The sequence below is a fragment of the Lissotriton helveticus genome, chromosome 4_1, assembly GCF_964261635.1.
Source record: "Lissotriton helveticus chromosome 4_1, aLisHel1.1, whole genome shotgun sequence".
Taxonomy (NCBI): Eukaryota; Metazoa; Chordata; class Amphibia; order Caudata; family Salamandridae; genus Lissotriton; species Lissotriton helveticus.
Window position 1 is genome coordinate 1,291,091,107 of NC_136063.1, and position 25,270 is coordinate 1,291,116,376.

A 25,270-nucleotide genomic window follows, 5' to 3' on the forward strand; every position below is an offset into this window, starting at 1 on the left:
TTTATGTGTCCCTGCGTGATCTATGCCTATGGTGATTAGTATTGCGTAGTGTGTACCTACCTTTTACAAGTGGTTGCTGGTTGTGTTCTATAATTGTTATTTGGTGCTACAGTTACTCTATGTGCTGTTCAGTTCAGTTCTTTATTTATTTCGGTGGTTAAAAACCATCATAAAAATGCATATCATTACATAACCACATAAAATCATACTGAACATAACAATTAAAAACGAGTTTAAAAAAAAAGTTTTGTTATTATTATATACAGGCTTTAACCATAGAAGGGAGCAGTAAATTTCATTTCATCCTCTATCAACCCCTTGTATTTCTTAATTTGACCACAATTTAAAAAAAACTCATAATAGCACACAAGGTACGCATCTCAGTTGCTCTTTGCAAGAATAGTAAAGCAAGTTTGGCATGGTTAATTTTTGATTCCTTTAAAATGTTCACCAGAAATCTTCGACGCGGGATTTTATAAAAGGAACAAAGTAATACAAAATTAAGGGTGTCCTGCGGAGACCTATTGTCGCAGCCGCAGGCACCCTTCTGCTCAATTGTTAGCGTAAAACCAGATGGATAGGCTAAAATATTATGCAACAAATTGAGCCTAAAACGGGTAATTAAAAATCTCTCATGCTGACTGTACATTAAAAAGAGATACGGTTCCATGCCCATTTCATTGCCTACAAGCGAGTGGGCTACTACCGAGGATTTAGTAGAGTTAAGTTCCATCCTCCTGCAATCATATTTTTCCATTAACTGCTTTTGTACATAATGTCTGCAGGAGGTGTCCACATTTGAGGGGTCAGAAAATAACATTTCCTGGTTGATGGACCCTAGGGATTCTTTGATGTATTTTAACCAGAGGATTTGGAGCCATCTATCTCTCCGAAGACAATCCTTAATATTCTGTCTGGTTAATTCAGCGTTAAAGTTTAGCCAAATTTTAAACCAGGTCAAAATTGGTCTCATTCTGATCAGGTCAGATATATATGGGGTGCCAAGCTCTTTGTGTGTAATTGCTGCTGAGATGCTCTGGGGAAGTTTTAACCGTTTTTTAAAAAATGTGTCTTCCTCTCCTTGTATCTGTTGTGCATCCCTAAAACCCCACACCTCTGCTCCAAAAGTGGCCTTAGAGGTACTGACCGCTCTATACAATGTCATCACCTGCTCAGGAGACCAACGACCCATTCTTCGCGCAAAATTTAATATGGCCCCGTTTGCTGAAACAAGTTTCCTAGACCTTTCCTCAATCAATGGGGCAAACTTAATCTTTTCATCAAATAGGAGACCCAAATACGGGAAAGTGGTCACAGTGTCCAAAACATGTTCCCCTATTTTGAACACAAATCTCTTGTGTGATTTTTTCCCTGCCACCATGATGAAAGACTTTGTCAAATTAACGGAGAGGTCCAAATTCTTCATGAATTCAGCAAAACCTCTGATTAGGAGCTGGAGACTGACTGCTGTTCGAGCGAGGAGGACCGCGTCATCTGCGTACAAAAGTACCGGTATATGGCGCTATCCTACCCTTGGGCAGTCAGTCCCCAGTGCTAGCAGGGCACTCTCCAGGTCATTTATGTAGAGGGAAAATAAAAACGGAGCCAGGATGCACCCCTGCCTCACCCCGCCAGAGCACGGGAAGGGATCAGTACACACCCCCCACGCTATAGCGAACCTTGGCAGTGGTGTTCCAATGCAACTCCTTGAGTACATTGATCAGGTCTGGATCAATTCCCAATCTATACATAAGTGTCCAGAGTTTAGCTCTATTAACGTTATCAAATGCCGCTGCTAGGTCCATAAATCCCATATACATGGTCCCATCATCCGTCTTGGTATATTTGGCCGCAAGAAGGTATAAATTGAGGCATTGATCACTAGTTGACTTGCCTGTTCGGAAGCCATACTGGGTATCCACCAAGATGTTATGGGTATCAGTCCACTCTATTAAGCGGTTGAGAAGTGCCCTCCCAAGTACTTTAACTGAGACATCAATCAGCGAGATTGGTCTGTAGCACTGTGGATTGTCCCTACAGCCTTTCTTATATATAGGGACAATCACTGCAGTTGACCAAGATCGCGGAAGACCCGATTTAATTGCTGCATTAAGTACTCTAGTCATGATTGGTGCCCATAGATCAGTATTACTTAAAAATAGGTCTGGGGGTACCATCCGGGCCTGGAGCCTTGCTTCGCGTCATCCCTAAAATTGCTTTTAAGACTTCCTCCAGAGAGAATTCTAGTTCATCTGCCCTGGGTCCCTCCCATGTCCCATCTCCAATATCTACCTCCTGTTGATTATACAATGATCTAAAATGATTAATCCATTGATCTGGTAGTATATTGGTACTGATTACTGGGGAGCTTGAGTCTTGGTAACAGGGTCTATTTATAATTCTCCAAAACTGGGCATAGTCCCTATGTTCTCCTGCCTCTCTAAGGTCTGCCCAAACTTCTTTTTGGAGAGCACTCTTTCTTCTCTTAACCTGCATTTTATAGTTCTGTCTACATCGGGCAATTTCAATCTTGTCTCTCGGTACCTTCTTTAGACTCTGCTTTAATTCTCTTAATGCCCTTGAGCAGTTCGTGTCGAACCATTTTGGGGAAGGTAGTTCCACTATTTTGGTTAGAGATTCAAAAGCCACAACCACTCCTCTGCCCTCTATTGTGGGGTCTAAACAAGTCTCTATGTGCCCTTTCCCTTCACCCACTAACTTGATGTAAAAATCTTGCGGGTTGATCATTGTCCACCTTATGCGCCTCCCTTGGTCCGTTGGTTGAATTTCGATAACACCCCCTAGGTTATTCCCCGGTAGGTCTTTATAATTAATTTCTAGGGAAAGGGGATTGTGATCGCTAAAGGGACTCCACTCCGTTCTTGTTCTTATGATCTGATCTTTAGCGTTAGCAGAGATCATTATAAAACCTATTATAGACCCACAGCCTCTCCCTTTAAATGTAGGTATAAGATTCTCCCCTGCTTTCAATGCAACCAAATCCAGAATATGGGTGAGCGCAAAGTTGTCTAGAAGCTTCATCAACATTGTACCCTCTTTATTGTGTTCAAAGTGGGGACCCTTTTCTATAGGACAAGTAGACCAATCAGGAGAGATGGGGAATAGCTTGGGGCATAGGTGACAATTAAAGTCCCCCATCAGCAGGACAGTTGGTTCAGGCCCCCTCTTCCTTAGATCTATTTCCTCATTTATCTTACTCTCAAGCTCTAGTAATATAGGAAAGTTCCCATCAACTGGGCCCGAGTTATAAAAGATTAGAAATAGTAGTCTCTGCCCCTGCCCCTGGAGTGAGACTGCTTGTAATGTATCTGAGGCCCAGTCAGGCTGGGACCAGGTGCCCTTTAGGTCTAAATCTACATATATCGTTAGGCCTCCTTTTGCTCTTCCAGATTTTGCTTCTTTGGCAGGTCTAAAAAAACATTTATAACCCTCCAATTGGCAGGGGTCAGAATCTCGCGCCCATGTTTCTTGGAGAGCTATGATATGAAAGCCCCTTATAAATTCTTTCCACTCCTTGTTCTTAAGTTTAGCTTCCAGGCCTGCTATATTCCAGGATAACACGGTCAATCCGGCCCTATTCTCTTTCCTTCTCTCTGTGCTGAATTCCTTTGTTCCACCCTCACCCACTACTATTGGCTCTATAGCATTTTCAATCTCCTCCCGATGTTTAAGGGGTTCTTCTAGCCTCAAGATTTGCTCGTTCCCGACACTCAGACGACTACCCTCTATTACAAGACATGGGCATTCACCGGTAGCTAAGGATGTTACAGCGTTATTTTCCGTCAGGGTGAGTCAATCATTATCCTCGAGCGACTGCAAAGGGGCAAATCTGTTTCTCCACTGAGAGTGATCTTGTGGAGGTAAGAACTGGTCAGGGTAGCATATGGGTCTTGCTCTTTGTGTACATTGAGGTCTTCCAGAGTTCCACCCACCATCATCAGCACAATTGGTATTCCAACTCCTTGGGTAAAAATACCCAAGTGGGAGTGCACAAATTGTGCTAGTTTGATTCCTGTTGGGGTTCTTCAGGATATAATCAACCAGTCTAATGTCTTTGAAATTTGCAACTATGCAGTCCCCTCTTATGTCCTTTTTCCTCCCGCCAAGCCAATTTACTCTTCTTACATGCACTATCTCTCCTCTGTCCCCCTTATTTAAGGGTCTATGTATATTCAGCCACTTGGAGATTTTCGCATGTAATTGGGAGTATGATTCTTTGTTGTGGCCCTAATTTCTGGGACCCCTGCGAAGATTATTACAAATGGGCTGGCCTCTGGGGGGAGATTTATATGTGGGGGGGGGGCTGTCTATAGTAAAAAAAGGGTTAGAATCCATATAAGATGGACTGTGATTCCCATTTCTTTGATAAGAATCTTCCTGTCTCCATTGCATTAGTGGTTGTAAAGGGGCTTTGTCCATATTTTTTTAACTCGTCTTATGAGTGTGTCCCCCTTTCTGATCGTTATTGGATCCCCCTCTCGGGTCTTGGGGAATTTTCGGTACCTCATGGATCTGGGCAATTGTGTGTTGGGTATGACTAACACAGTTGTTATTTGACGATATATTTTAGTCAACATTTTCATTGGGGACCACATCATTTAGTTGGTTAGAGCCAGTGGGGGGTTTCTTAAAAGTGTGTTCTATTACCTTACTTTGTTTGATCAACTCACACGCTATTTTATCCACCTTGCTTATGATGGGTTTTAGCAGCGCAGTTATGAAGGATTCTAGATGTTTTTTAGATCTCCTAGGACTATCTCAATCCATCCTGGAGGATTTGTGTCTTTGTGGGTGTTATCTTCTACTAGGATGACCTCTTGCCTACTCTTAGGACGGCTGCCTCCTGCAAGTAATTTCCTTTGTCTCTGTGGTCCCTTAATCCTCCCCTGTCGCTTTGGTTTTCTCCGAGGGGTCATTTCGCTGCGCCCAGAAATTTCTATCCCCGGGGATTGAGCGCAGGGAACATCCTCAGTATCAATATTTGGTGAGGCCACATTACCTGTCATAATTGAGCTATCAGCAAATGATGGCTCTCTAGTGGGTGTTGGAGTAGCTGCATTAAGATTAGGTGAGGAGGATAAACTCCTTTCCATGCGTTCTATTTCCCCCGTGACCTTCTTTACCATTAAATCAATTGCGGTGGGTTTTTTCCCTTTAATTGGGGCTGACTCTTTTATTACCGCTAGCGTTTGTTTGGGGGTTTCACTATTGCGGGTTTTACTCATAACAGAGCGTGTTTTAGGGTGATTGGACATTTTAAAGCCTGATGCTTATCCACTATTACTCCCCCAGATTCGATTCGTTATACTAGGTATATTAAATTACCCATACACCCCACAATTAACAAATAACTAAACAGACTTAGACAGACTTAGTTCCCTAGCCCCCCTCTTCCTGCAGCAGCAAATAGGGCTCACAATTTTGTTAGTAGACTGAGAATACAATTGACCAGTCCAGAACCTCGAATAGCAGTACCTGAGTCAATAGGTCCACGTCCAATGAAACCAAGGGGGGTGGCCCGTCCCGTCCCTGGTCGTCCCCGGACGGCCACAGACGGCCCGCCCTTTGCCCGGGCTTAGCCCGGCGCAGATCCGCGCGCGGTCCCGCGACGCGGGAACTGCTTGGAGTGTATATGCCTCCTGGCGCTGGGATTGCGGGCGGTGTCCGCTTCCTGGTTCCTGCCGCTGTGCATGCTGGGAGGTGTAGTTTACCCGACTCCCCTCCGCTCTGCGGCCGCTGTAGGCTGAAGGTGCGGCGGCGGGAGGGAGACCGGCTGCAGGCTGGACAAATGCTGGCAAGGAATACGGGGCCCAACAGGTAAGCCCGGCGTTTCAGAGAGTGCCTCCGCTCCACCGAAACTGCGTGGAGTTTATATGCCTCCTGGCGCTTGGATTGCGGGCGGTGTCCGCTTCCTGGTTCCTGCCGCTGTGCAGGCTGGGTGGTGTAGTTTACCCGGCTCCCCTCCGCTCTGCGGCCGCTGTAGGCTGAAGGTGCGGCGGCAGGAGGGAGACCGGCTGCAGGCTGGACAAATGCTGGCAAGGAATACGGGGCCCAACAGGTAAGCCCGGCGTTTCAGAGAGTGGCCCCGCTCCACCGAAACTGCGTGGAGTTTATATGCCTCCTGGCGCTGGGATTGCGGGCGGTGTCCGCTTCCTGGTTCCTGCCGCTGTGCAGGCTGGGTGGTGTAGTTTACCCGGCTCCCCTCCGCTCTGCGGCCGCTGTAGGCTGAAAGTGCGGCGGCGGGAGGGAGACCGGCTGCAGGCTGGACAAATGCTGGCAAGGAATGCGGGGCCCAACAGGTAAGCCCGGCGTTTCAGAGAGTGCACTCTATGTGCTATTTCTACTAAGAGCTGATCCTGACAGTGGCCCACGTGGCCCTGTCCTGTGTAAATAATCCCTTGTGCATATTGCCCGTGCCAGTTGGCACAATCTATATTGTGTGATTACTGATGTGTTTTGACAATGCAAAAGTTATTTTTAAATAACCTTGTGTGGAGTTCCTTTTGTAGTATGCCTGGGATGTTGTTGCTGGGCGCATGCGCAAATGCTTTACACATTGCGTCCGGGATAAGCCTGTCTGCTCGTGCCAAGCTACCAAGGGGGTGAGCAGGGGTTATGTTTGGTGTGTAACTCCCTTGCCCTGACTAGAGTCGTGGTTTCTGCCTGGCTTTGGCGCAAGCCTCAGCCAACCGGAAATCCCAGTTCTAACAGAGGTGGAGCAAAGTGAAGAAGGGAGCAGGCTGGTTTGAGCATTTTTGCAAGGGCTGATTTTGGTTCCCCAGTCCGTCCCTGGGATCGTATTCAGAGGAATCTGCCTTGTAACTGATGCTCTTTGACTCTAAGGGGAGCTTATGTGATCCACTCTAAATCATGTTTTGGCCAGATGGACAATCACATTCCTAAATCCACTCCTTTAAGCAAATAAGCAGCTGCCTTTTATACATTTTTTTGGGGTCTGGAAAGTCTTTGCGAGTTCCAAATTGACTCTTTGTAGGCCTGCTGGCCATGGCATTCATCCAGTTCTGGCATTTAAACCTTGAAACTGTAATGTAGTCCTAAATCAATATCCAATGCAGCATTTTCTTCCTCCTTTCAGAAAGCTATATCTTTTTACCATAATATTTGCTCCAACGTGTTAAATGCACACCTGAATGCAGTGGGTGCAGTGCTAAATTTGTAAAAGAAATTAAGTGCATTGGTCCAACACCTTTATTAGTGGGCCGCTGGTAGCACTATTGAATGGCATGGTTTTCGAATACCGAGCTTATGTAGCACTGAATCTACTTCAAGTCTCTCACCACTCTACACTTCCTGTTTCTTTATCTCACTCCTGCAGATTCTATTTCAACCATATTTACTCTTGTTGCTATTATTTTCTTATTATTTCTCCATTTTTCTACCATATCTGCTTTTTCTCTTGCTTTAGGTCAAAGATTTATGATTTCAAAATAAGCACTAATCCATGAAAATCAGCACTGGTGCCCATCACCTGCACAAATTAAGCACTGCAAGTCTTTTTTAAATTCATTTTAGTGTTTGCTATGGGTGCATGACCAACTCAGAATTCTCACAGAGAGATGCTAATTTTCTCTGGTGACAAAGGGCCGCTTGTATCATGCATTTAACCGGTCACAAATAGCCAATTCACAGAATTGGGCCGTTTGTGACTGGTAAAATGCTTTTTGGTATGTCTGAATTTCAATTTACGCTTCAGTAACATTTTTATCGATTCGTCATTTGGAATTGCGAATACATACCAATTCGGTATTAGGAAGGGGTGCGTGTAGGGCATCCCTTCCTAATACTGAATCGCAGCGGTATGTAGGAATGTTTGGTGACCAAAATATGGCCACAAAATATTTGCATTTAACACCTACTTCACATAGGTGGTATCCCATTTGCAAACGGGAAGGGGTCCCAAAGCAACCCCTTCCTCTTGGCGAATGTTCATAAAATTGTTTTTTAAGAGCAGGCAACGGTCCCACGGACCACTGCCTGCTTTTGAAAAATGAAAATAAAACTTTTCTTTTTTTTTTCAAATGCAGCCCATTTTCCTTTAAACGGGCTATGTTTTAAAAAAAGGTTTGCTTTAGTTAAAAGCAATCACAAACATGGTGGTCTGCTGACCCCAGCAGGCCACCATTCCTGTGATTTTAGTGATTATTAATGGGTGGTAAATTGCGGCCTGCCTCATAAATATTAATGAGGCACAGGGTCAGACTGATTTGCATATGGCCATGCCTGAACTGGGGTGGTGAAGTGAGCTAAAGAATGGTGATGGATTAAACCCAGATCAGTTGACTGGGGGTGAGTGTTTGATTTGTTCAAACGCTCCGTCCATAATCCCCTTTGGTATCTCTTTGTTCGCCCTAAGTTGGCATGGTATGCCCAGACATGGGTCCCTTGCTCACTCTACCACTGGATTCAAGATAGTCGGGCTGATGAGGATTATGAATCCGAAACCGGTCCCAGGATGCTTGTTTCCGGTCCAGGGAAGACATGGCTTGACAGTTCAGGGTGGACTGTTCCCATGAGGGACAGGGTCAGACTGATTTGCCTATGGCCATGTCTGAACTGGGGTGGTGGAGTGAGCTAAAGAATGGTTATGGATTAAACCTAGATCAGTTGACTGGGGATGAGTGTCTGATTTGTTCAAACGCTCTGTCCAGCATCCCCTTTTGAATCGCAAACGCCAAGCATCAGCAGAGCCAGAGCAGGTGGAAGACCCTTCTCCTACATTGCAGCAAAGACCTGGAACGAGCTTCCGATCGACATCAGACACTCCCCCACTCTGAACACCTTCAGGAAGACTTCAAGACCTGGCTCTTCGGCTGATTCAGAGCTGCATCCCCCATCCCCCCAGCACCTTGAGACCCTAATGGGTGAGTAGCATGCTACACAATTCTCTGATTGATTGATTGATAAAATTGTGTAGTGTTAGGAGTTTACGCTTTAATGGCACCACTTCTTTCACAAAAGAGTAAAACTTTCTAGAGATGTTACAACAGTGTCTATCTCTTCTGAAGAAGTCTGATACCAATGGTTGAATTGCACCAGAAAATAGGCCTGGGTACCAAAATAAAAGTGCCCTTCATTAGTGAATTAGATAGATCCCAAATAAAAGTGTCCCATGTTTGCAAATTGGTTTAGAACTTGTAAATACACACTGTATAGGTGTTTTGCAAGGCATGAAAACCTGCATGGATTTGAGCTTGCTGCAGGCAATGTTTGTTTTACTATTAGGAAAATCTACAGTACAAACTTGGCAAGCAAAACATAAAACAAGCACACAAACAGCCCAAAAACTCTGCCACAGACCTACCTGTGAAAGCAGCCCTTCCGCCATGCCTGATTTCCCTATAGGTCAACTGCAAAACATAACTTGAGGTGGCCCTCCTGCAAAGTCAATGGAAGGGGCCCCCACGTTCCAGACCCAGTCAGGAGCTCTCAGGCCAGGGGCCTGACGGCCTTGCCCAGTACCGGAGGGGCCCCCTAGAGTTTGGGCCCTCATTGCACCGCGGGGCTGCGGTAGCTGTTCTTACGCAACTGCTACAGGTTGGGCCAACCTTGCTGAGACCTCTTCCATCGTAGCAGAAAAACATTGTTAGCTGACTGGGTAAAAGCAGATCTCATATGTCTTTAGATTCAAACAGAAAGATTAAGATCCATCTCTGCCAGAGCTGGGCATCTGCCCCCAGAAGCTGCTGCACCCTGCTGGGCAAACAATAGACATGACTTACCCGCATGAACTCCACGCTGTTGTCCAGAGGTGTCTCCCTCCGGAAAAGCAGAAGGAAATTCTCATCTTCTGGCAGGATCATGTTGGCGAGCTGAAAGATAAAACCCGGATATAAAAAGTTGACTTGTGTGACAGAGCAATCTCCAGAACAGCAGTGAGAAAGAAAATCATCCCCTAAATATGAATTTGCGAAATAGACCGAATAAGCATGACTTTCGTTTTTATAAAGAACGGCCAGTTTGATTTGATTTGTATTTTTAACAATTTTGACTTCAGTTAAAATGATATTCATGAATCACGTGTTTTCTCTATCTATCTCTGGGGAGTACGTCTTATTTCAATAACAATAATCAACAAGTATTAGTTTGTTTTTATAATAACTTTTCCTCGAAAAGGCGCTTCCTAACATAGCTTTCACACTTTGTAATTTGCTATGTTAACCTAAGGGAGCAGTAATGATTAAATTAATCTATGAAAAAATACAATGCATCATTATGAGTGGCCCATTTTTGTCCTTTTTTACTGTATTATTGGCACTGTTTTTATTATTATTTCAATTGCAGTTTTGATCTCTGTATTTCTGCAGGTCTGTGTTGTATGAATTGCACTTTTGACGGTTATACTGTATGATGCTTTCTTGGATCTTATAATGCTGCTGATTAAAGCTTGTCTGATGAATATGATGATGGTGATGAGTGGGCCATTAAAGTCCAGTATATGCAGTAACCCACCCGACCCCCACAATTATTCCCAGGTAGATTTCAGCAGGTGAAATCTGCTGAAATTTCTCTATGGAAAAATGCCTAATAAATACAGGGGCATGCAGATTGGTGCAGTAAATATCAAACACTGCACGCTATCCCTGATTTTCTTGGTCAAAGCTCAGAATGCCGTTCTGAAATTTCAATAAATCGTAAACCCCTCAGAGTCTGATAATTTGTACCTTGACCTGGTGGTATCAGAAAAAAAATGGTAGTGAGCCTTTCGCCCCCTAATCTATCTTAGCAGAATCAAGGAGCAAATAAATTGAAATAAGATGCTGGAACATTTTAATCTCCCAACAGGAGCAATTGCCAGTAATTAGAGCCTTGTTCCGTTTAACTTCTCTCATAAACAGACATCTTCCCTGCCTTTGCTTAATCACATGTACATTTAGTAAGATCATCTTGCTTCTAAAACTACTTGCTCTGAGCCCACATTATACACCTCCTGAGATCAGAGGAGTTGTGGCAGTGGGAATGGAACATGAAGAATAAATAGATGGAGCCCAAATTCACGACCTTTCGAATAATAGCGCTAACATATTAATGTTTTGCCATGAGGGGTTAGGCACAATGGAGCAATGTTTAAATCTGTACCTGCTGATAAGCAAGTATACTATTGCTAGGCAGGGCTCTAAGTGTCTGGCCTTCATGGATCTGTCCTGCGCCTTTGACAATGTGGTGAGGTCTAAACTAATGGAGATACTGATTGACTTGGAGATTGATGGTGACTTGGTACTGTTTCTGAAGGCCCTTCATACAACCTCTCTGCCTCAGTCCGGTATTGTCCTTCAGGCAAGAGGACTTAGGGATTCAAGATTGGTTGTAGGATATATCAGGGATGCTGTTTAGCCCCCCTACTGTTTATGTTATACATTAATGGCATTGGCCCTGGCTTATCAGCCAGAGTTACCGATGCCTCCTCCATAGCCAGGAAGAAGGTCCTCATATTACTATACACAGATAATGCCATCCTATTTTCCAGAACCCCCAAAGCATTAAAGATCATATTTGATTATATTTTGTCCTTCATGTGATCCTTGGATTTGGCTACTAACCTCTCTAAAACCTTTTTGATGACATGCAATTTAAAGCAAACTAAGATTCAGGGCATCAAGTTCCAAGGTCATCCCATGGCTTTAACCCATGATTTTTCATACATGGGAGTAGTTTTCGACTCGAAGGAGGATTGGGGGTCGTTGTATCTCCCCTGTGTGGTGAAAATTCACAGGCTTCGTTGAGTACACTTTTAAATTGGCCTGATGTAGTGGAAAAAAGCCTGTGACTCCCCTATTAGAGATCTGTAGGAGAACATGTGTCCTTATTCTAGTGTATGATACAGGTCTATAGTAACCCTAAGTCTCTTTAGTGCATAATAGAGATCTGAGGAGACATTTGGGAGTTCCACCTACTTGCTCCACTTGTATATCCCATCAGGAGCTAGGGATGGAATACATAGAGGATCCTATTAATCTAGCCCCATTGTTGGTGTGGTGCTTTATCGGCCAATCCACACACTGCTTTTAATAAGGAAATAGTCTGAGATTGCCTGATGTGTGATAGAGGGCTGATTATCCCCTGGGTCCGATATGTGAAGTATGGGCTGTGTGATCTGGGGGAGTAGCAGCTTTTCAGCCCGAATCAATCTTAAAGCAAGATATGACTTGGGTAAAGTCTCTGTTTAAAACAAATGGATTCTACCTTAGGGAAGTGAAGAAGTCCTCCAAAATCCCGGATAGAGAGTATGCCCTCCCTCCATGTGACCGTGGGTGTGGCACCATATTTGGGTTGGATAAACTCCACATTGGAGAGAATGCAACTGACATGTTTCCACTTAGGTATCATGAGATGGCACTTGAGTTTCCCATTGGGGCAGTATGAGGTGGCTAGCATCAGGATATGCCTTTCTGATGAGGTTGCACCTCAAAGTGTGCTATATTTAATCTATTTCCGTACATTTTAACAGGAATTCATCACAATGTTCCTGTGCCCAATGAACTGGGCAATTCTAACCTCTCAGGCAGCCCCGGAGTATTTGTAAACTTTGGATCTCTCTTGAATTGTGCCACTATTAGTTCTTTTCTAAGATTCACCATTAAAAACAGGAACTCAATGCTGTTTTAATGTTTATTTTATACTTTTTGTATCAGACTTTTTGTTAAGTATAGACAACAGTGTTATGGAATTGCTTATCCATCTTGCACCGACGTCATATTTGCACTTTATTTGGCTAATTGGGCAGGAGTTTTTGAGATTTATACTCTCACCCTAGGGGGCACAGGTTGTATGTATTCTTATGCACACAAGGCCAATGACTGTTTTTATTCTGCAATGTATTTTTATTATATGCGCCATATATTTATTTTGAAATGTGTTGTATTTTTACTTACTGTACTTTTATGGCCACATTTGTGGTCAAAATAAAGATTTGAACAAACGTTTTGCCCATCGACATTTGCTGATCCACCCAAAATACGGTCAAAAGTCAGGAGGTTAGAGTACCCTCCTAATCAAGTTCGAAACATCATCGTTGGATTACCTGTATACTCAACTGCTTAAATTCAATCAGTCTCCTTACTCAGGTTAGTACTTCTTAGCTTCCATTTTAAGCATGGTCTTCTCTCCACAGATGGCTCCTTATTGTTTCTTATAAAAAGAAGCCTTTTATTTTCTAGTACTAATAGGGTACTCCTCTCCTTGGTCGTGGGCGCTCAACCACTCTGCCTTTATCTAACATTCTTGAGGGGCTTTTCTTTTGCGATGAGCATTACCCAAGTCAGGCTGGTATTACTATTGAGTACACGTGGGAGAAGGTACTGTGTTCTTGTTGGCACCCATTATTATACGTTTATGTGTCTTTGGGCACCTTCCAACTTCCACTGTGGCTGACCTGTGTTACATCTAACTGGGTTTTCACAAAACACAGAAGAAGTCCCACAACATGTACCCTTCCTTGCATTCATTTGAGACAGAAGGCTATGTGTAGGTGTGAGACACAGATATTGCAAAAATATAGAGGACAATTCACACATATGCACTCATGATCAACTTTGGGGATGCCGGTCGCAATCTTAGCCATACACCAGCTATCTTATCATCACCGTATATTAGACTGGAACAGCTCTGGAGATAGGTTGATGATCATGTTAGTGAAGTGTAAATACAAGGGACAAGCATTTGAGAAAAAGCATCTGGTCATGTTATGCAACACCCTGGTTAACGGGGATAATGTTTGGTGCAGTGCTGATGGGCCAAGGATGTTGAGTATCTTGGTATAAGCCCTACAGCAAAACGAAAACAGAGCTCACTACCTACCCTCACCAGAAGAGTAGTCAGACCTCAGACAATTGTTGCTCAGTTCTATGCAGGGGCTTATGTACCAACCAATTCAAACTATTAATCTCAGTTTACAGTGCTTTACCAGAATAATGTAGTTAGGATATCTTCTGAAAAAAATATTGATTCCAAAATATTGTTTATAAAATAGATTTTCTTTGGAATTAACACGTCAGAATCGACACCCTATGAGATGATATGTCTGTAAAAATATATAAGATACAATATTTATGTCAGAAAATATCTTTCTCTATGATTCAAAAGCATTTTATTTAGGAATAGCTCTTTCTGGATTCCTTAAAAATAACCGAAAGCGTATCTTGCATCAAAATAGGATTCATACATTGAATCCAATCAGGACCCTGTCTGGATTACACCTAAGCACACGGCATTTATTGCCTTATGCTGGACAGAATCACAGGTCATTATGCTAATTTCAGAAACATTATACATTTCTCTAGTTAAAACACACTAGCTATTTGAGGTCTGGAGGCCACACTAGTGGGATCATGGCTGACTGCTGATCCGTTAATCAAGCTGCCAGACAAGTAATCATCAAATGGCATCACCTTCATCTATTAAGGAGTTTTTCAGCCTTTTGCATCACCCTTTTGAAGGCTCCAAAGGATGAGGCATGCTTTCAGAACCATCTGATTGAGATGACTTGTGATGCCGTCTACGTTTAAGCTTAATTTGATGCAACACCTCATGAACCTGCTTCTATAGGTGCCTGGATTCTGCAAGGACAGAGGTATTAGGGTGTTATAGATAAAATACCTCTCAAGAGTAGAGAGCTGTTTACGTGAGCCCTTTAACACATACAGACTGTGCTCCATATTATGTGTAACAAAGAATCTAGACCGCCATTCCACAAATGAAGGTGGTTCCTGTTGTAGCCAGTACAAAGCAATACACAATCTATAAACAGCAGTCGCGACAAATATTAATTTAGCATGTTGCTTTGCGGCTCCTGTATCCTTTAATCCCATTTCTACCCCCAAAAAAATCTGAGTTGCAGATAATTGAATTTGACATCCTACAATACCCGATAAAAATCGTTCTATCTGTAACAAAAGGGGAGCCAATGATGGGCACATAAAAAAGCTATGTACATCATTTGCAGAAATGTGGCCACATCGGAAGCATTTCCCTATAGCATCCCCAGACCATTTAGAAACCTTATCGGCGCACAAATATGGGGCAGTGTCACACAGTATATGGAATTATAAAATTGGGTTATATCTTCTTTTTAGAGCTTGCCCCTAGAACTTCGCCAATGGTTGGATCTGTCTTTCCCTTTAATTCCTTCATTTTTTTCTACATTTTCTCTAATAGACTAATGTGTTACGTGAATTGCGAGACATCGTTTTCTCCTCCTTGTTTCTCTATTCATAACTATCAATCTCTTCTTTGCTGACTATTCATGATATGTTATGTAATTTTTGCTTGATGTAAAAAGCAATGTTGTTATTTGGGAAATATGTCAATAAGCAATGATTTATGTTGTATTTATTTGTATTGGTCGGAATGACTAATACCAACCGCTTCATGTATTAAAAAAAAAAAGAGTAGAGAGCTGTGTGTCAGCTAGGAAGATGGATCTCAGAGGCAGTCTGCATTTACCCTCCTCACAATGCTCCAGCATAAAAAATGCTTTTTATTTGTTTCTACTATTACAAGAATACATTTTCTGTTCCTTAACTACTGCTGTCAGTGTTCACTGAGCCCACCTACCAACAGCAACCCCGAAAGCAGCCTTGAAAATCACGTGAGCACCATCTGACTAAAAGGAGAGTGATTGACGCCTTTACTTTGTATAATCATTGGCATTTCCATTAGGTAATTGAAAATAAGCATCTGTATCCCTGCTGACTGGTAATTCCTCATTGTTAAACTTGTCTTCTACCAGACGTTTTGCTTTGTCCTGTTCATCCTGTTTTGCTGAATTCGTTTTTGTTGGCCTTAGGGTTTTGTGCACTTTACCAATGCTAAACATTGCTACAGTGTTTGTGATCACTCACTAAAATATGGTAAAATTCGCTTACACCAGATTGGGATATTTAAGGTACTTATAAGTCCCTAGTAACGTGGTATATCATATACCTAGGACTGGTAAATCAAATGATACTAGTGACCTGCCACATTTATTGTGCCAGCCACTTGACTAGCCCCATAAAACTTGACACAGGATTGCAATTCCAGAATGCATTCAAAGTTAAATTGCCAATTAGACTTGGTCAATTAAACACCTTGCCAGGCCTAAAACTCACTTTTTTTTACATATAAGTCAACTTTAAGGTAGGCCCTAAACAGAACATACGACAGGGAGCATTATATTTAAAAGGTTGGACATGTACATTTAGGTTTTGCATGTCCTCATAGTGAAAAACTTCAAACTACATTTTTTCACTACTGTAAGATCTATCTCTGCCATAGAACAACATTGGGTTAAGGTATTACATTTAATAAGTGATAACATTTGTTTGGGAGCAGGTATAAATGTCATGTTTGGTGTCTAAAGAATTATAATTGAAAGTCCCCTTAAATGGTGAAGTCAGATTTGAAGTCATAATTCTGAAAATGGCACTTTAAGAAAGGTGGCATTTTCTTCATCTGACCATTTGGTGCCTGCAGCCTGTTTTCCTGGGTCACATGACCAGGGATAGTTTGCAGTTGGCCTTTGTATATTCTTTCCAGACATCACACATTAGAGGAACTGGATGTTGGGTGGATGGCCCATCATAGCGTGATGAGGGGAGGGAACCGTGACACTCCCACTTGCACTCAAAGACACTGCCTCAGTTTACACACAAATAAATTCCCACTAGCCTATTGTTACTGCACGCACAGGAAGTAACGTAGGTGAATCCTCCAGAGGGCTATGAAAGCCTGCGTAGACGGGAAAGACACCGCAGATTATCCTGTTCGGGACAGCGATTCCAGGACTACAGAGTCGGATCCTCTTGCGTATTTGGTGCGGTAAGGGTGTTGTTGACACCACTTTTCACGTTCTATTCCACCTGACCCTTTTGGGAAAGGACCACACGCTTACTTGATTTACCTACAGAACTACATATCCTTTGTAACCACAGGAGCCCTTTTCTCAGGTTAAAGAAAAGGCTCGGAAAGACACTAAAGATTGTTTCTGTTCTTGGATTCTTCAATTCCAGCATTACCGGCATACTACTCATATAGCAGGTGGTATATTCAGCTGCAAATTGAAAGGCCATAACCTTACTTTTCACGATTCTTATGCCGCAAAACCTACTCGTACATGTGTGAAGTATCACACATTCCATATGGAGTGATACCTAGAGTATTTTTTTGCATTTGTTTATTTTGATGTATTACATGTTGTATGTTTTGCTGTTTGTCTTCTAGCAGGAGGACAGTGAGAGGTTGATGCTAAGCCTAATCCTTCCTCCCTTGTGAAGCTCAAACATACACCACTATTGGTGGGCATTAGTTATAGTACGGATAAAGGTATTTTTGGTTTATATGTATACCTGTAAAGAAAAAGCCTAATTATAAAGGTTTCTGTTCACAATATATACACAGTGATCTGGGTCTTAGCCTATTATGCAAAAAAAAAGTAAGTAGTATCCTTTGGAAGGCAATGATGAGATCCAAGCGTCCTTCGTAAAGGTGGCTGCAAAAGCATGTTATTTTCCTTTACAAGTATATAGGAAGAAGGTTATCATGTAATCCCTGTTCTGCTGTCAGATGATATATTGTAGTTCAATTGTTCTGAACAAGCCTCTCTTTTTCACAGGTCTTCCTCCCCGCTGTTCCCATCCTTTCCTTCCCCCGATTGACCACCTTAATCTTCCGTGCTATAATGGCAAACTGGAATTCAGGGTGTCAATAGGTGGACCCATTTGTGCAACGAACCGATCCTGAGAGGCCTCCGAAGGAAACACAACATTTGACCCAGGTACACCGCCTGTCAGCCGGATTTTGTGGCAGCTCTCACTATGTTCTTTTCTCAGGTGAGAAATCCCGTTCAACGGCTCCTCACAGAAGGGGTATCTGGTCTCGTGGATTCCTCATCAGCTACATGTTGCATCTTCATCTTGCTGGAGATTTTCGACTTCCATAAAAGAAACTAAGACCGAACATGGAACTCTTCACTTCTACTTCATCCAGCTGCTCACTGACAACAACACTATCTCCTTGGACACTGCAAGCTGCCTTGACCACTTTTTCTTAAAACATTCTTCTAAGTCAAAAGGTAAACGGAGACCTGCCCAATCCACTTTGTGTATCTGAACTGTGCTCCATCGCGGTCAGCCATAACTTTTGATTTTGCTCTGGTCTTCCACAACTAGTAGTCTGTGGTTGATGGTTTTATATTTTTTACTTTAAACTTTAGAAAAAAAATAACTCTGGTTCTACTGGTTAGATTTTTGTTGTGTTGGTGTCAAGTAGTTTAAATAAATGACTCTATTTGTTTAAATTGGTGGGGAATTTTCCTTGTGTTGTGTTTTTATTTTTGTGCCAAGCTAACTAAGGTTTAAACACAGATGTTAGAGCTGTCATCCTTGGTGTGTTTTTCCTGAGTTTTGCCTTCTGAAATCCTGTTTTTGTTGACTTCATTGTTTCTGGCATTAGGACTGTGTGCCATCTTGCCACTACTAACAAGTGCTCTCTCTGCTTAAAACATGGTAATATTGGCTTATCCACAACTGGCATATTTAATTTACTTATAAGTCAATAGTAAAGTGCACTACATGCACACAGGGCCTGCAAATTAAATACTACTAGTGGACCTACAGCACTGACTGTGCCACTCCACTTAAGTAGCCTTTTAAACATGTCCCAGACCGTCCGCTGGAGAGCATGTGTGTGCAGATTTAAACTGCCTTGTTGACCTGCAAGGTAACCCTGTTGCCAGGCCCAAACCTTCCCTTTTAATACATATAAGTCGCCTATAAGGTAGGCCCTTGGCAGCATCAGGATAGGGTGTGGTGTTTTTAAAAGGTAGGACATGCAGTTTTACGTTTTACATTTCCTGGTAGTTAAAAGTTCTTACATTTGTATTTCACTATTGCAAGGCCCAGCTCTCCCAAAGAATAACATTGGAATTACCTAATTACATTTTAGAAGTGTAATTTCCAATTGGGAAGGGATTGGACCCCCAAGTTTGGTGTCCCTGGAATCACAACTTACAATCACAACTTAAGGTCAAGTTGGATTTAAAATTGTAATTCTGAAAATTCCAATTTTAGAAAGTTGACATTGTTTTACTTGAGCGATTTGGTGCCCTCTGCCTGTTTCTGAATACACGTCTTGGGTGGGTGACAGCAGGGTGTTGTGCATTACCTCGAGAGAGCCACACATGAAGGGACCTTTTGTGTAACTGATAGACCATTCACTTCCTGTTGGGCCATCCTGTGCAGGATGGGAGGAAGGAATTCACATTTACATCTGAATAGGCTGTGTCCTGCTCCCACATAAAGGGCTGCATAACCCCCTGTAGTGAGTCTGGGGCCAAGGCAGGAAAGGCAGGGACTCTGTGCACTTCAAATGCATCTCTGCTGGGCTCCTGCTTTGCTGTGCTGATCTGCTGCCTGCTGCCCTCTTGCCTGGGAGTGAGAAGGACTGGCCCTGTATCTCTCCAACCCATACCCAAAGTGACTCCAAGGGCTTGCTGGCTTGACTCCTGATTGAAGTCTCAGGAACATAAAAGACTTCTAACTTACCTTGCTACAGCACTGAAATGATGCCCTCTGAGAGTCTTTCCCTGCTAAGTGGTGCCAATCCAGCCTGGTACAACTGGGTATAAAGTGCTGATCCAGCTAAAATCCCCATACTCACTCCGTTGCACTGCTTGGGTCTGGCAGATCTCCATTGACACCAATGCATTGTTGCTGCTACGAGGATCAAGTACATTGCATCCCCATCAACATTGATGCATCCCCATCAACATTGATGCATCGTCACTACTCTGAGGATTGAGTGCATGTCTCATTGCTGCCGAGTGCTTGACTAGCTGCCTCGCTGACAACGCGCTTTTAAAACCACTTTGCTTCTCATTTTTAATCTGAGCTTTCATTGCTGCCGAGTGCCTGATTAGAAGCCTCGAGGAGAATTCGTTTTTAAACTCACTTTGTTGTTTCACTAATAAATTGTGCTTTCCTGTTGCCGAGTGCATGATTAGATGCCTCGGTGCTAACGCGCCTTTCTAAATCACCTTGGTCTTTAGTATTGAACGAGGTTCTTCTTGTGCTTACCGCCTGCCTGATCCTCTCGCCAGCGCCCCGGTCCACCACGGGTGTTCCCGATTGTTGTGGAGGGCACCAGCGAACAGCTACTGTCTCTGCCCCCATTGGCCTTTGCGGGTCACGTGGGCCGCGACACTCTAGCCAAATACTATTTAGAACTCTATGGCTATCTCCACGCCCAGCGGACTCACGCCGAAGTCGCGCCAAAGTCCTGCCTGTCTTCCCCAGTCCGCGCTCTTGACGGGCGCAGGGCCAGAAACGCTGCGTGTCCGGCTACCATCAGGAAATTTAGTAGGGAGGAGCTCTTATCACTAAAAACCATCTCCCAAACTTGTCCGCATCGATTAGACGTATCTCTTTGGAAGGGCCCTGTTAGCTGTCGGGAATGTAAGAGAACTTTCGTTCTCTCACAGATTGCCGCATTTACAGTTGGCAGTAATATCCTGAAGGGGGGGCTAATCAATGCAAGATCTATGCCTAAACACGCATTACATATCCATGATTTAATAACTGAAGACTGTCTAGATTGTCTCTTTATCACGGAAACGTGGCTTAAATCATGGTGTAACCCCGATATGGTGCATGCCCTGCCGCCAGGCTATTGTATCCAAAGGGCTGATAGAGGGGAAAACGGGGGGGAGGCGAGACAATTATTCATAAGGACTCTCTCAACTGTGCTGTAGCTCAATTGCATGATCTCAAAGGGGCGGAAGGGATGAGTTTCCACATCAAGATAAATGACACCTTCACGTTTGCGGGTGCTCTGATCTATCTTTTTTTAATTTTTATTTTATTTTAAAACGTTTTATATAGCGCTGGCTAGACCCGGAGGTATCAGAGCGCTTTACATGAGCATCAGATCATAGTTACAGGTTACATCATTACAAAGGTTACACAGTTCTTAGAGAAAGGCAACATAGTTACATGTAAGGTCGAGATAAACAATAAGCACAAATACGTAAGGAGAAAAGCAGGCAAGGTGAGAGATTCCGGGGAGGGGGGGTTGGAGCACGGGAAGTAGACAGATAATGAGGGCGGGAAAGGGGAGGGGCGGGTGAGAGACACAGCATGGGAAGAGGAGAGGAAGGGTGATGGGGACACAAACTGGTAGACGAGTCAAGGCAATGTCCAAAGTCCAGTAAGTTGTGATCCCAGGGCAGACAAGGGGAGAGATTCAGGGGAGAGAGGATAGGAGCTAGGGAAGAGACAATAAGGAGAGACGAAAAGAAATCTGCCTAAAGACCAACTGGGTAGGTGACGACCAAGGAGGGAATCCACGGCCCATCTCCTCTATAGCTAAACCAAGTAGCTCCATCGGGCGTCACACAAAATAGTTCAGTCTCAATACATTGAGAGAGGAGGGAAGGAGAGACATAAATAGAGGGAGGATGCGGTAGGAGACGACAGGAGAGACGAAAGGAAGTGTAACTATGTGGTTCAACAATAAACCAGAAAAGATCACCAAGTAAACATTATATCAAACAATCAGCAATACAATTAGGGGAGGAGAGAAAGGAGAGAGAAAGTAGTGGGGGTAGAGGAGGAGGGAAAGTGAGGATAAGGGAGGAGACAAACGTAGAGACGCGAGGAAGTCTGTCTAAAGACCGACTGGGTAGGTGACAACCAAGGAGGGAATCCACGGCCCATCTCCTCTATAGCTAAACCAGGTAGCTCCATCGTGCATCAGACAAAATAGTTCGGTCTCAATACATTGAGAGAGGAGGGAAGGAGAGACAAAAATAGAGGGAGGATGCGGGAGGAGATGACAGGAGAGATGAAAGGAAGTGTAACAATGTGGTTCAACAATATACCAGAAAAAGAACAAAAAGTAAACATTAAATAGAACAGTCAGCATTACATTAGGGGAGGAGAGAAAGGAGAGATAAAGTAGTGGGGGGTAGGGGAGGAGAGAGAGTGAGGATAAGGGAAGAGACAACCGTAGAGACGAAAGGAAGTCTGTCTAAAAACCGACTGGGTGGGTGACGACCATGGAGGGAATCCACGGCCCATCTCCCCTATAGCTAAAACCAGGTAGCTCCATCGGGCATCATACAAAATAGTTCAGTCTCAGGTGGCGAGGGAAGAGGTTCACAGAAAAACAGGGTGGGGACAAAGGACAGGCGCAAGCGAGGGCAGAGGACAGAAGCTGGAAAGAGTAGGAGCGGGGGGGGAGGGTTGGGGGAAGTGGGAGCACATATTGTCAGCAGCCGCAGGTTCATTTCTTTTATATAGTGCTGGCTAGACCCGGAGGTTTCAGAGCGTTTTACATGAGAATCAACAATGTAACAGAAAAAGTTCAACAGTTACACAAAGCATTCAAAACATAAGCAATACAGTTAGGAGAGGAGAGAAGAGAGAGGAGAGAGAAAAGTAGTGGAGGGGTCAGGGGAGGTGAGAAAGGGAGGATAAGGAAAGAGACAATAAGGAGAGACGAAAAGAAGTCTGTCAAAAGATCGACTGGGTGGGTAACGACCAAGGAGGGAATCCACAGCCCATCTCCCCTATAGCTAAACCAAGTAGCTCCATCGGGCATCAGACAAAATAGATCAGTCTCAAATAAATTGAGAGAGGAGAGAAGGAGAGATATAGATAGAGGGAGGAGCCAACAGGCGAGAAGAAAGGAGGTGCAACAATGTGGTTCAACAATATACCAGAAAAAGATCAACAAGTAAACATAATATCAAACAATCAGCAATACATTAGGAGAAGAGAGAAAGGAGAGAGAAAGTAGTGGGGGGAAGGAGAGGTGAGAAAGTGAGGATAAGGAAAAACACAACCATAGAGACGAAAGGAAGTCTGTCTAAGGACCGACTGGGTAGGTGACGACCAAGGAGGGAATCCACGGCCCGTCTCCCTTATAGCTAAACCAAGTAGCTCCATCGGGTATCAGACAAAGTAGTTCAGTCTCAATACATTGCGAGAGGAGGGAAAGAGAGACATAGAGGGAGGATGGGGGCGGAGCCGACAGGAGAGACGAAAGGAGGTGCAACAATGTGGTTCAACCATATATCAGAAAAAGATCAGCCAGTAAACATAATATCAAACAATCAGCAATACATTAGGAGAGGAGAGAAAGGAGAGAAAAAGTAGAGGGGGTAGGGGAGGTGAGAAAGTGAGGATAAGAGAAGAGACAACCATAGAGACGAAAGGAAGTCTGTCTAAGGACCGATTGGGTAGGTGACGACCACGGAGGGAATCCACGGCCCATCTCCCCCATAGCTAAACCAAGTAGCTCCATCGGGCATCAGACAAAATAGTTTGGTCTCAAGTGGCAGGGGAAGAGGTTCGCAGAAAAACAGGGTGGGGACAAAGGGCAAGGGCAGGTGAGGGTAGAGGACAGAAGCTGGAAAGGTTAGGAGAGGAGGGGGGAGGGTAGGGGGAAGGGAGAGGGGGAAGATAAGGTCAGTAGAGACGCAGAAGCGATTGCCCGAAGGTCGGCTGGGGAGGTGATAGTCTAAATAGGGAGCCAAAAGTCAATCTCCCCTATCGCCCCCAGGCCCACATAAGGACTTTCTGGAGAGCATTGGGGATGCACGTAGCATTCTGGCACTCCAATTCTCGAATTTCACGGTACTTGGGGATATTAACATACATCTGGACTCCCCCATAGACACGGCAGCCAACGCATTTAGAGACACCATGGATGTATTAGGTCTAGAAATACTCACCACTAACTCCACTCATAGTGCAGGCCACACTCTAGACTGCATCTGCTCTAATCTCGCTACACTTAAGGTCAATCTCCCCAGAACCCAGACATGGACAGATCATGCACTGGTGCCTTTCAACCTCTCTCTGGGTGGGAGTGTGAAAGGCAAGCAGTCTGGTAAAAGCACTCAGGCCAGAAATGAGGGATGCAAAGCAATCATGAGCCACCCGGAATTGATTGCGATGGCTAGTGATTGTAGGCACCTCATGATAGGAAATCCTGAATCAGACAATAACACCTTCAGGGAGTGGATGTCTCAGCTTAAAATCAAAGCAGGACCTGTTACAATTAGAAACAGGCCATGCCATAAGAGATTGTCTGCCCCCTGGTTCAACCAGACATTGAAAGCAAAACAAGGGGAGGTACGGAGAGCCGAACGTGGATGGCGGAAAGAATATTGCGAGGAGGACCGCTGTAACTATAAAATAGCCAGGAGCTCATACCATGCACTTATTAAACAAGCTAAAATTAAATTATACATTACAGCAATAGAAAATGCGAATAACAAACAAAAAGCGATCTTTAAGATCGTAAATGGCTTTAACAACCCTAAAATACTAGTGCAGGAAATTCCGCCCTCGGAGAATCTCTGTAACACAATTGCAGACTTCTTTGAGGAAAAAGTACAGGGCCTTACAAAAGACTTTGCAGTACCTATCATAGAGTCAGGAGAAGGTGGCAGTATGGAGCATTGTCCTGTGGACCATCTGACGCTCTTTCGGCCGATTAGTCTGGAGGAGACTCATCGGGCAATATTGGCGATCAAATTGGGACCACCGTTTGATCCGTGCCCACCTTCGCTCCTACATATGATCGTTGACATTGTCAATCCTGCAATTAATGATATTATTAATGCATCACTGGCCACGGCTAACATCCCTTCAGAATGGAAACTGGCGGCGGTGAAACCACTGCAGAAAATACAGGTGCATGACCCCACCATTTTATCCAACCTTCGACCAATCTCATTTCTCCTCGCATTATGTAAGATAACAGAGTCTTTTCTAAATAAACAAATTACTAAGTTTCTTGAGGATAGCGAGGCATGGCACCCAAACCAATCAGGTTTTAGAGCACAACATTCCACCGAGTCAGCTCTCCTGTTTACCACCAACACCATCCGAATGGCCCTGGACCAGGGTAAGAAGGCTATCCTAATCTTATTAGATTTGTCGGCAGCCTTCGACACGGTCTCACATACCATCCTGATTGACCGGCTAATAACATCTGGCATAACTGGAAGGGTCCTAGAATGGATTAAGAACTTTTTGAGTGGCAGGCGGCAAGTGGTCACCTTGGGTGAATTCTGTCTGAAGGAAAAATCTCTTACGACGGGAGTACCGCAAGGGTCTTGTCTAAGCCCGACACTTTTCAATGTGTACACCACCCCTCTCATCAGGTTGATATCGTCTTTCGGCATCGATGTGGTGGCATATGCCGATGATACTCAACTGATCCTAGTCCTTGATAAAGACACTCA

General features: G+C 43.9%; 1 protein-coding gene across 1 annotated transcript in view; it reads right to left on the minus strand.

Annotated features, from left to right (window-relative positions):
* SCGN (secretagogin, EF-hand calcium binding protein) overlaps nucleotides 1-25,270 on the minus strand; it is a 504,919-nt gene that overhangs the window by 223,597 nt on the left and 256,052 nt on the right. The window contains exon 4 of the mRNA XM_078685785.1: nucleotides 9,762-9,851. Coding sequence (XP_078541911.1) covers nucleotides 9,762-9,851 — 90 coding nt within the window. The remainder of the gene's footprint in view (nucleotides 1-9,761; nucleotides 9,852-25,270) is intronic.